A 12,241-nucleotide genomic window follows, 5' to 3' on the forward strand; every position below is an offset into this window, starting at 1 on the left:
TTTCACAAATGGTCCTGTTTCCAATATGAATTTTAATTATTGATTGTTGTTGGAGAATAGGAAATTTCCTGTGTTGATACAACAGCCAAGACACATAGACCCCCAAGCTACAGCAAAAATTTGCAAATCAGAAACTCTACACAGACAAAAAGAAGCAGGTATGGTTTCAAAAACTAGTGGTTTCTATTGCATTCCCTGGGAAGTGTTTTTCTTATCCACAGAATTATAAAATTCAGAGTGTAAATGTAGACATTCAATTAAAATTATTCTAAAATATAAAAGGACATTTATTTTAACAGATTTCAGAGTTATTTTGAGGACTTCTGCTATTGGCATAAATGTAGAAACACCAGGTCAAATGAAAAAGAAATCCTTTCTTTTGACTATTTTATTTTGCATTTAACTGAGAATATTTTTAACATTTGAATGACTTGTTAGGCAAGGATTTTTCCTAGACTTTTATGTGACAATTAGCAGTCAAACAAGAGCACTGAAAAATAAGATAAACAAAGTATGGTCTACAGAAAAGGCTTATGTGGGATATACAATAAGAATTCTGCCAGCTGCAAATCCTCCTAATCCAAATGACTTCCTTCCTGAATTCCTCATTCCTCTGGTGCTTTTTTCAGCAGTGGTAGATAACAATTACATACTAAAACTCTTACATTTTTATAGAAAAAAAAAAGATATGCAAAATAATCAAATCTCACTTATTAAAGCAACTGCTCATTGAACTACCTAAGAAGTTCTCTTAATTTTCTTTAAAAGACGATATTGGAGAAGATTTCTTCCTTTTTCAGAGAGGAAGTATTTGCATGGTTCCACTGTACAGGTATACATGCATGTATGCATATTCAAAATCTCCTAACTCCTTACTTTTCCTCAGTAAAATCTACACCATATCCAGTTTCACTTCATGGAACTTTGTGCAGAGTAGCAGAGAAACCAATGCAAGATATTTTCCTGTCCAAATGTGGACATAGTCTGTTTTATTTTTATCTACGAAATAGTGAGCAATTCCCTTGGAACTGCATGTTTTAGCATCTCTGAGTAATTAGCAAAATCCGTGAACAAAGCACTTTGTATGTGCATGCTATAACTAAGAAAACGAAAAGACTTAAGAGGAAAGAAACTTGAAGTCATTCAATTAAGTAATTCCTCTGTATTTAATGACCTGTTTCTTAGCATTACAGGCAGCAATTCAAGACTCTTTTTCCACTTGTTGCCAAGCTCTTAAAAAGTGAGGATGTTTTGGTCATTTTTGGTCTATCTATTTACCTGTTACAGAACTTTTCATTAAAAGGAACACACTATGGTACAGAGAGAACATGTCGGAGACAAAAAGTTTCCAAAACGTTTGCAAAGAAAAAATGGTTTGCAAAATTTTTCTGTGAAAGTGACAAGAAACCTCACTAAAAAACCAGAATCCACAGCACTGGAAGCAGCCCTTACTGAGAAGTCCTGTGTGTGTAACCACAATTCTTCCACTGATACACTGAGACTCCAGCCAGCCTGTAACCTGGGTGGTCACCCATGGCAACATCTGAGCTGCTGGCTCCCAACATTTTCTCACACATCTGTAGCCCATTAAATAACACCTTTGATTTTTATTTCCTCAGCCTCTACTTCTATTTCTGTGTTACCCTCATTTTGTATTTTTCACCTCTCTTCCTATCCAGCTCATTTCCCTAGGTCACTACTAAATACAGAAAATGAAATAATATTCTCACTTCTGTTCTTATTAAACATATTGTCTTTCAACTGTTCCTTTTCAGAAGTTCAATCATTAACATATATCCACACAGTCTTTGAGTGCTAGTCCTTCTTTTTTCCACCTAACTCTAGTTTTAGGATTAGTCTTCTTTACCTGGAATACACTTACAAAATATGATGAAAAATACTTCTAAAATATCACTGATTCAGCTTGAATATTAGAGAAGAAAACATAGTCTCTGTGATCTGCAAAATTATTTGACTTATTGCTGGCACTATGTAGTTATATTGTCTTAAAAGAGATAACAATAAATAGTTTTTATAAATACATACATTTTTATTTGTTTGCACCTAAGGTAGCCCCTTGAGGTGCATTGTATAAGAGACATCTAGCCCTCTTGCATCAGCCAAGCCTCATGGCCTGACTGTGGAAATGAAGCTGGCCATGAAGTTCCTATTTTCTCCTTGCAGAGCTGATAATGGTTAAGGTCTTGAGCTGTACTTTGGAAGAGGAGATGTAGGAGATCTAATATCTCAGCCAAAAAGCATTTGGGGCAATTATGTGCTTTAAAAGAGTATCCTGCCAAATTCCTCTAGGATGCCAGGATAGAAGTCTAATTCCAAGATGTTTCAGGGTAGTCTGATATTCTTACAGAATTATGTAATTTAGGTTGAAAAAAATCTTGAAGATCGTCAGGTCCAACCATAAAATTAGTATTATCATGTCCACCACTAAATCATGTCCCTCAGTGCAACGTCTACACAGCTTTTCAATACCTCTAGGGATGGTGATTGAACCACTTCCCTTGGCAGCCTATTCCAATGCTCGACAGCCCTTTCTGTGAACAAAATTTTCTTAATATCCAACCTAAACCTCCCCTGGTGCAACCTGAGGCTGTTTCATCTCATCTGATCTTTTGTTACTTGGGAGAGGAGACTGACCCCCACCTGGCCACAACCTCCTTTCAGATAGTTGTCTCCCTGAGTCTCCTTTTCTCCAGACTAAACAAATTCAGCTCCCTTATCCATTCCTCACAAGACTTGTGCTCCAGATCCTTCACATGATTTGTTGCCCTTCTCTGGACACGCCCCTGTATCTCAATGTTCTTTTGGTAGTGAGGGGCCCAAAAAATGATCCCAGTATCCCAGTATCCCAGTATTTGAGGTGTGGCCTGACCAGTGCTTAGTATAGGAGGAAAATTATTGGTCTTGCTGGCAATGATATGTCTGATACAGGTCAGGATGCCACTGGCCTTCTTGGTCACCTGGGCACAGTGCTGGCTCATGTTCAACTGGCAATTATCAACTAATTGCATTTTATAGTTTCCAAAACCAAGCTGTATCTGAAAATAGAGATAGAAATAATCATCTTTTTCATATCCTGTGCCTGTTTAGTTTTGGTATCCTTTGTGTCAGTGGATATGCACTTACTTTGGGTAGAAATGAAAGAATCCTACAGTAGTAGCTGGTTGACTTGTCGTCATAACTCATTCCTTACTCATCCTTTCTCCAAAGGCCTCACTCTGCTCCCTATTAGTATATGCCTTGCCATAATGTGTTTCACATTTCCAGTCGCAAAAGCAGTAGATTCTGTTTTAGTATTCAGTATTAAGTGTCCAAGTGGTTGCACAAGCAGACCTAAACATATGAAGAGGTATTTTGTACTAGTAACATCCATGCACAATTTGAATGCCCAACTAAAATGTTGGCTCTGAGTAGTGTTACTACAGTGTGAGATTGTACAGGTTGCTGTATTTGCACAGAAACTAAGGAAGTCCTTAGTAGCTCTATCCTGTAAGGCTTGTAGGGGTGAGACTCAGGTGTACTAGGTGGACAAGGTATTTGCAATTATAATATGGCAAAAGATTCACTACATGGGATTATGCAGAAAGATTCAATAAAAAAGTATTTATCTCAATGAGTTGAAATAGTTGAATACTTACCCTCTGATCTGTACTTGAGCCACAGCACTGACGTTGATATGGAGGTTAACTAAATTGCTGGTGGGATTTATCTTGTTAGAGCTGGAAAAGATATGTACAAGTGTTAACAAAGGTTATTTATCAGAAGTCTAGATTGTTATGATGATGAGATTGTTATAGATACAGCACTGAATACCCCAAGGCCCCAGTTAGGATGCAATGCCATTGGACATGTTACAGCATGGGCTTCCCTTTGCACTCTTCAGTCTTGCAGGACACTGGTATTTAAGTCTGATATTACTTGAGCTCATCACATGCTTAATAATATAATCAACTCAAGCTTCCTTTAGAGAATCCTGTGATGAATATGATGATACAAACTTGATGATGCAGCTCAGAATATCATGTAAATTCCCTTGTTCAACTTGGCTATCTGTCTGAAGTATCTTAATAAATTCCAAGTTTGTTTCATGCACTGGAGAAAGGCACTGTTAATGAACAAGACGGGGTTTTAATAAAAACAAAATTGGTTTTATGGCTCTCCAAACTTGTGACTTCTGAATGACAGAGTCTTTGAGGAAAAAGAACACAGATCAACGGTTTCTTTACTTTTCTTATTTTCTTCCCTCCCCTCCCCTATCCAGAGAGTGTTTACACTTTTAATCCCAGTAACCAGTGAAAATAGATCCCTATGTTTAAAGTCTAGTGCTCTCACTCACTTGATTGTCTTTCCTTATTGCAAATCCTTAGTAATAAAGTTAGTTACTCTTACTTCAAAAGACCATTCCTATGACTATAGCCCACTTATGTAAAGGAAGGTTTTCAGGTTCAAATTCATAAAGACAGAGAAAATAAGTAATTACAGACTTAGAATTTATTTAATACTAAGTTTGGATGTTTTTTCCAAGCAAGTGTGTACTTCCTTGCTTCATGAAGACTAAGTTTCTACTGCTGTCACAATTTGCTGTTATCACATCTGGGTAGCATCAGTCAAATGGAAACATTCAGGGGAGGCCAGCATTCCCAGTGACTGACTCTTGAGAATTAAAGTGCAATACTGCTTTGATCCAGGCTTTCTGCTTACAGATTTCTAAAATTAAGAGCAGCTCTAATTTGTTTGTAAACTAATGCAGATTCACCCCAAACATTATTTGAACTTTTAATGGGATCCTCTATAGCCATTGTTTTGAGTACAAAAGTAAAGAAATTGCTTAAAGTATAAAAATTACTAAACCACTACTTTGTTGGAATAAGCTGCTCTCCAATTTGTATAATGGCCTCACTTTCGATGGAGCTAAAATACAAATTTTGAGCATATATATCTATCTATGGTATTTAAATCTTGGTCATAATTTATGGTATTTTTTTAGAGAAGAAAATAGTTTAAATAAAAGTGCCAGGACATCTCCCTTTCTAAGGAGTATATAATTGCCTAGCAAAGTCCGCATCAGAAAAGGAATCATTTCAAGACACTACTCAGACTCTTGCTTTTTTACTATAAGTAATGAACTTCAGTCTTGCAAAGCAAAATATTTATTTTCCACTTGATGTTTTGAAGTAAATGAAAGGTCTCTCTTTTGAATAAATTAGACTAGGACACAAATTCAGGTGTGTTCTTCCTTTTCCTTCCCTTTAGGTAATTTCCTCTTTCTGCCTCATGAATTTCTGTTCTCCTTTCAGGATTCTTTTACCTGTTCACTAAGGACACAGAAATGCTCAAACTGTAGTGCTGCTTGAGAAAGAATGTACCAAGCAGTGAGTTTTAAGTGTAGGGTACATTCCCCATGCAAGATGTTTTAATCTTTCTTTTGGTTTTAAAGTAGCCGGGTGCTCTTCAACACTATCATACCAGTTTCCGAAAATCTCTGGTTTTGGTAGCCCAACAGATTTCCTCCCTTTTCATTTTAGTGAGCCACACTCATGGAGGAAGCATGAGATCCTGTTTTCTCCTGAAGTTCAGATTTATTCCTCAGTAAATTCATGTCATTTTTTCTAAAACAGTGACCTACCCTCAACTCTTATCACCTAGACAGATTTAGCTATCCAAAAAGCTCTGAGCCTCCCCAATTTCATAGCATGAAAAGGGTTTAGAGGCATGAGCCTCTAAACATACCCATCTAAAACTGTATTGCTTGCAATAAGAAGTGACCAGTGGCATGGGCAGGGGACCTACAGGTTACTTGCTGTATCTCTCTCTGGAGTAGCCCATGTCTAGGTTTGCATGATCTCCAGCTCACCAGCTAGATAGATCTCTGGGAGAGGCCTGAGGCCTGATTGAGCACCTCACTGACTTCTGTGGCATTGCTGTGCCCTTCCAAATTTCTGCATGCCCTTTCCTTCAAGGGTTACATTAGGGAAACATGACTTAGATATTTTAAATGTCTCAGTTATTTGCCATAATGAACATGATCAAGGCCCTCATTAAAGACCAGACATTAGCATTTAAGTCTCTGTGTGTGGGGCAGAGAGGGCAGGAACTCCAGCGTGTATTTGATGAGGACAGATGAAGCAGAAGCCCTCCCACCTACAGAAAAAGTCCCAGGCTTGTTCTTGCTTTTATCCTAATCCAGCTTGCCCTGTGCTTTTTGTCCCTGTGGAAGAAGTACTGCTCACCATAAAACAGAAGATCCTCCAGCAGTAGTATGTGAGGCCCACAAGGGACCTGAGGGAGGAAACTAATGGAAAAATGACAGAGGTTCACCTGCATCAAACTGAAGCAGTTCTTTTTCTTCATGCCTGCAAATCCGTTGAGCAGATTTTAACTGCTCTCCTTTTATTTTCTAAATTGCTGTGAAGAAGAGGCATTTCTTTTTTCTGAATTTCACAGCTGATATGTTTGTACATGTGCAACTTTGTTACAAAGTTATCACTGTTCATTAATTTGGAAGTGGAAAACAAGGTAAAATTTTGGCAAAACTGTAGAAGATCCTTCAACTACTGACCAAAGTCAGTGAATCTGAATTTTAAAGAAATGATTTGGCTAAAAGCTAGCAAGGTTCCAACTTCACAAATCCTCCTGAAGTAAGCTACCATAGGAAAGCCCATGAAATTATTACTGACACTCAAGAGTTAAAGTGACCTTCTTATATATTAAAGTTTATGTATCAATAGAAATTCATAATTTAAATAACCATGTTCTTGATAAATATCTAACCTTTTTATTTGCAGCTCAAAACTGATGCTGGACTCTGCATTTTCAAAATGCTGAACAGAAAATCGAATGCCTGTGGAGAACTGAGAAAGAAACGAAACAGCAGGTTATTAAAAATGGTTGATCTCCCAGATCAATAAAGCAGTACTGTTCAACATTGCATTTCACAGACATACTAGATACTGTTGCTTTTTAAAATTAGTATGAAATAACATTATCTAGTTTTTCTTAAGAAAAAATACCATCCTGCCTGTGTATGTCACCAGATGGAAAACTTGGCTGGACAGAGGAAAGATCAGAGGAACAGAGATGCATACTCCCAAGAAAACAGTGGTGGGTCCTTCTTCATTCGGACAATCTTTGCTTTACTTTGCTAAGCCAAAAGAAAATAATGGCTGTCTGGCACCTCTCATCCCTGCCTCCATCCATGCACGCCTTTGTCCAGGCCTCCAGGGCTTCCTGCTCCTCACCTTGTCTCTGCAACTGTGACCTATGAGATGCATGCTTTAGGTGTTGTGGGGCTGACTGATCACCTAAGGCTAAATTAGCAGCAGTTTTAATTTAATTTGATTTGGTTTTATTGCAGTTCTGTTAAGAGGAATACAGATTCAGAGTTACATTTGCAATTTAGTTTGCCACAACTTGCAGTGTGTGAGCAGAGGAGATAGAGGGTAAAACACACAGCTCCCAAAACTGAAGGAGATAAGTGCTTCCACTGGTGCTCCCCTGTGTTTCTGCAGACGTGGCTTCCTCCCCTTGACAATTTCCATTTGCTTCTCACTCCCTGTCTACCTCTCCTATGGCTAACTGAATCTTAATCCATCTCCAGAACAAGACTTACCTAACATGTTTCAACTACTACTTTCAGCTGGCCTATGCTGAAAGCAATATTGTCATCATAAAGGAAATGGTAAGTTCAAATCTTTGAATTCTGATTATTTTAATGTCACGGTTATAGTTGATCTCTCTCTTTGGAAGTAGAATCTTTTAGATGAAAAGACAGTGCTCATTAAATTAGAAGTTGAAAACTGAGTAATAGAGATGGAATAGAGATGTAAGCTCTTTATAAGGTCTCTTTTTGGAGATGATAACAACTGTGTTGAAATTCCATTCACCTTTAAAAATATAATGACTTTCTTTAGTCTTTTAGACAAAAATTTCCAAATATTCAATTCACCATTTCTCTTACTGTTCTTACTAACCAGTCTAAATAAATTTATTTCCACTTATGGAAGAAAAAAGATGTGGTGAATCAAAGATAAAATTTTCATCAGGCAGAGCAGACATGAACTATAGTTTTGATGATCTATTACTCCCCTGGGGCTTAATCCCCTATTTAATGGTGAAACACACTCCTACTGTACCACTCTAATAAGCTGCAGATGTTGCCTTTGTATAGTTGCATGACTTTGTTAATGTCAAGTAACCCTTGACACTGCTACTAATAATGGGGCAAAGATGCTCACTTGCCCTTGCTGAAAACCCACTGAGGCCAAAGAAATTTAATTTGCTTGAACTTGTAGTTTAGCAATCACTCAACCTCTTTATTTTACTAGGACATAAATTTTATCAGAATAGTTTATTTTATTTAAAATTTTCCAAGTGAAGTTAGTTTCATTAAAATTGCAATTTTTCCATGTTTGTAACATCAGGTATCTTTGAAATATATGACATTCCTGCTATTAGTGATCAGCCTTAATCTGTTACCATGTTTGACAGGATTTAGAAGTATGCTGGGAGGCAGAGGGAAAGCTTTTTTTAAAGTGTCTTACAGTGCATAAGAAAGATAAAACCTCTGTGCTCTTGAAGAATTAGTTTGGTACATATTAAGAAACAGCAAGATCTTCCAATCCTCCAGTCTTATAATCTTATTACTATTATTTTCTATTAACTTCCTGATTTTTCTAGCAGAATTTTTAATAAAACCTATATTTCACTTGCTAATGCCACTGAACGGGCATTAGGAAGCTTGTCGGTCTGATCCATTTAAGAGTCATAAATAAGTACATTGAGCACTCTTTGCCAGTGAGATGGTATCAGCCATTTAATTTGCATTCTGGGTCATGTGGTATTCTGATTTTCCTTACCTTTTTACATTCTTTTTTACTTTTTCTTCTTTTTTTAACCTCAGAGATATTACTGAAAAGATTAAGTATTTTTTTGTGGTCAGTAGAGAGTTTTAAGGACACAGATGACAATAATGCATTTTGAAGATGCGAAATGTCAGTCAACCCTGTAGTCCACTACAGTAATATCACATGGGTTACATCACAAAATCCCAACATAACCCTCATATCCAAAAGTTGATCTTAAAGAGTTCAAGAATTCTAGGATTTCAGGGTGCCAAAAAGTCATGAGAGTGACTCAATAATTAAGAACTTTAGGAATGTTCGATTTTGACCTAACCCTTCCTTTCCACTCACAACTTTCACAAAGAGCCACTTTCTGACTGAGTATTTTGAGAATAACTGATCTCCTGCCAGAGCAGAATTGTTTTGCAAAACTGGAAATAGATCAGAGCAACCTTTTGTGATTTATGCAATTTGTACAAAGGGCTGGTATTTTGCTTTTGGAAGTACATTTGCCATCATAAATATGTTTGGACTGAAAAAGCAAAAGTCCTTTCACCTTTCCTGAGTGTCCAGGAGAGCTGGTTTCAAAGACAAAGTCTGGATTTAAGATTTCACTCACTATAATCAAACAATTTAGCCATCTGTCTTTGTAATACTCTATCTTTGCATGCCTCAATTTTAAAGGGTTGGATTACTTTGTTATGAACCAGAACATCCTTAAATATGTTATAAACTCTGTTGTTTTATTCTGCTACTTCTAAGTCAGTCTTTACAAAGTATTTTGCTTAGGAATATTTGGTAACAGCAAACCCTAGAATTGATTCTGAAGAAAAGAAGGATCAGTTACATTGTGAAAATTCATAAGGACACAGGTGAGAGTAGTACTGCTTTAATAGCCACCAAAGGGCATTCCTGAAGTCTTCACACTGCTAGCATTTCGAGTCAAGGATGATGTGGAAACATGGCCTTGGATTCAAAGAGAGGAGTGTGAGGGTCTGCAGTCTAACATGTGAGAGTTTCTCGTGTTTAGTCTTCCTTTTCTCTTCCAAACCCAAGGGGTTTTATGCTCTCCTGCCCTCCTTCACTGCATCCTGATCATCCACAAAATTCTTGTCTACTTCTGTCTGTATCTTGAGAATTTGCTTCTGCCTTGAGACTAACTGGGAAACCACTAAGCAGGTAACTAAAATTGCTGGTTTCTCAATACAAGAGGCTACAGAATCAGAATTACAGAATACGCTGAGTTGGAAGGGACCCACGAGGATCATCGAATCCAACTCCTAGCCCTGCACAGGAGTCACACCCAAGATTCACACCATGTGCCTGAAAGTATTGACCAAACACTTCTTCAACTCTGTCAGGCTTGGTGCTGTGAACCACTTTCCTGGGGAGCCTGTTCCAGTGCCCTAACATCCTCTGGGTGAAGAACCTCTTTCTAAGATCCAACCTAAACCTCCCCTAACACAACTTCAGGCCATTCCCTTAGGTCCTATCACTGGTCCCCTCCAGACCTTTCACCATCTTCATTCAAAGGCCCTCCTTTGGACACTCTCTAACAGCTTAATGTCTTTTTTATATTGCAGAGGCCAAAACTGCACACAGTATTTAAGGTGAGGCCACAGCAGTGCAGAGCAGAGCAGGACAATCCCCTCCCTTGCCCAGCTGATGATGGTTTGCCTGATGCCCCCCACAGTTGGCCCTTCTGGCTGCCAGGGCAGTGCTGACTCATGTTCAACTTGCCATCGACCAGGATCCCCAGGTCCCTTTCTGTGGCACTGCTTTCCAGCATCTCATTCCCCAATCTGTACGTACATCTGGGGTTGTCCCATCCCACGTGCAGAATCCGGCACTTTCCCTTGTTGAACTTCCTACGGTTGGTGACTGCCCAGTCCTCTAATTTGTTGACGTCTTTCTGCAGGACCTCCCTGCCTTTGAGGGACTCAACAGGTCCTCCCAGTTTTGTGTCATCTGCAAACTTGCTTAGCATCCCTTTCAGTCCTGCATCCAAGTAATTTATGAAGATGTTGAAGAGCACAGGGCCTAAGACTGAGCCTTGCAGAACTACGCTAGTGCCAGGTCCGCAGTCTGATATTACTCCATTCACTATTGCCTCTGTGCTCAACCTGTGAGCCAATTGCTCACCCATCACACGATGTGTTTATCCAGCTGTGTGCTGGACATTTTGTCCAGAAGGATCCTGTGAAAGACAATATCGAAAGCTTTACTGAAATCCAAAAAGGTTACATTAACTGTCTTCCCTTGGTCAACTGGGTGGGTTACCTTGTCGTAGAAGGAAATCAGGTTTGACTAGCAGGACCTTCCTCTCATGAAGCTGTGCTGGCTGTGACCAGTGACTGCGCTGTCTTTCATACTTCCCAAAATAATCTTCTCCATAACTTTACCAGGTGCTGAAGGGAAACTGACAGGCCTGTAGTTACTGGGGTTCTTCTTCTTCCCCTTCTTGGAATTCAAGATAACATTCTCCACCTTCCAGTCAGCTGGGACCTCTCCAGCTTCCAAAAATCCTTGAGAGAGGTTTGCGATGACATCAGCAGCTCTTGGAGGATTCTTGGATGAATCCCCATTTTTATTTGACTTGACTTGGAATTTATCCAGTGCTTTGGCCCATCATAGCCTCCCATAATCCCATTATGAAAATTCCATTCCTCAGAAATGTTTTCAATTATTCTGACCTTTTAGGAGTTTCATTTAGTAGAATAAAACAAAACCTTCAAAATCTTTTATCCCTCTTGTCCATGTCCTTCTCAGAAAATGTTTGCAGTATTCTCCTCAGACTTCTGGTTCACAGTGGTTCTATGGAGAAAGAAACTCACCAGGAAGATTCCTCTTCCCAGGAGGTCCATTACCGAGAGTCCAGTTTTCAGTGGTTTCCAGCTCCTTGTAATCCCAAAGAGTCCCTGGGACTGTTTGTGATCATGCAAGCAGATGACTGTATGAAACACCTGTTCACATTCACTTTCAGTTCTGTGGCTGATCTATGGCTATCCCTAGGATCCAAACAAACTTATTCTAGTCCCAGTCTCCCAGGGGGAGTATGACTCTTTTGGTTCTTTTATCAAGGGTCAGACATGAACTACTTCAAGATCATAAGAGACCAGGAAAGATCCCCTCTGTAGAGAGTCCGAAGAGTGAAATACGAATCTTCTGTAGGACAAACCTTAATTTTGTAGGAATTTTGAAAATTCTTAGGAAATTTGCTTTAGTTTCTTTGCAAAGCCACAGGCCCAATATGAAATTCAAGCAGTGGCAGTTTTTAGTGAAAAACTGTTGTTTGTTCCTGATATATGTTCATGCTGCTGACCACTTCATTTTTATTAAGACAGTTTTTTATCTAGGTATAAATGTTTGGATTATTTGCTTTT

General features: G+C 38.6%; 1 protein-coding gene across 1 annotated transcript in view; it reads right to left on the reverse strand.

Annotated features, from left to right (window-relative positions):
• The window catches only part of ITGA8 (integrin subunit alpha 8), a 109,614-nt gene that overhangs the window by 37,309 nt on the left and 60,064 nt on the right, over nucleotides 1–12,241 (reverse strand). Inside the window, exons 22-23 of the mRNA XM_032705373.1 lie at nucleotides 6,790–6,869; nucleotides 3,657–3,737 (exon numbers count right to left, since the gene is read on the reverse strand). Coding sequence (XP_032561264.1) covers nucleotides 3,657–3,737; nucleotides 6,790–6,869 — 161 coding nt within the window. The remainder of the gene's footprint in view (nucleotides 1–3,656; nucleotides 3,738–6,789; nucleotides 6,870–12,241) is intronic.

The sequence above is a fragment of the Chiroxiphia lanceolata genome, chromosome 1 (genome assembly GCF_009829145.1).
Source record: "Chiroxiphia lanceolata isolate bChiLan1 chromosome 1, bChiLan1.pri, whole genome shotgun sequence".
NCBI lineage: Eukaryota > Metazoa > Chordata > Aves > Passeriformes > Pipridae > Chiroxiphia > Chiroxiphia lanceolata.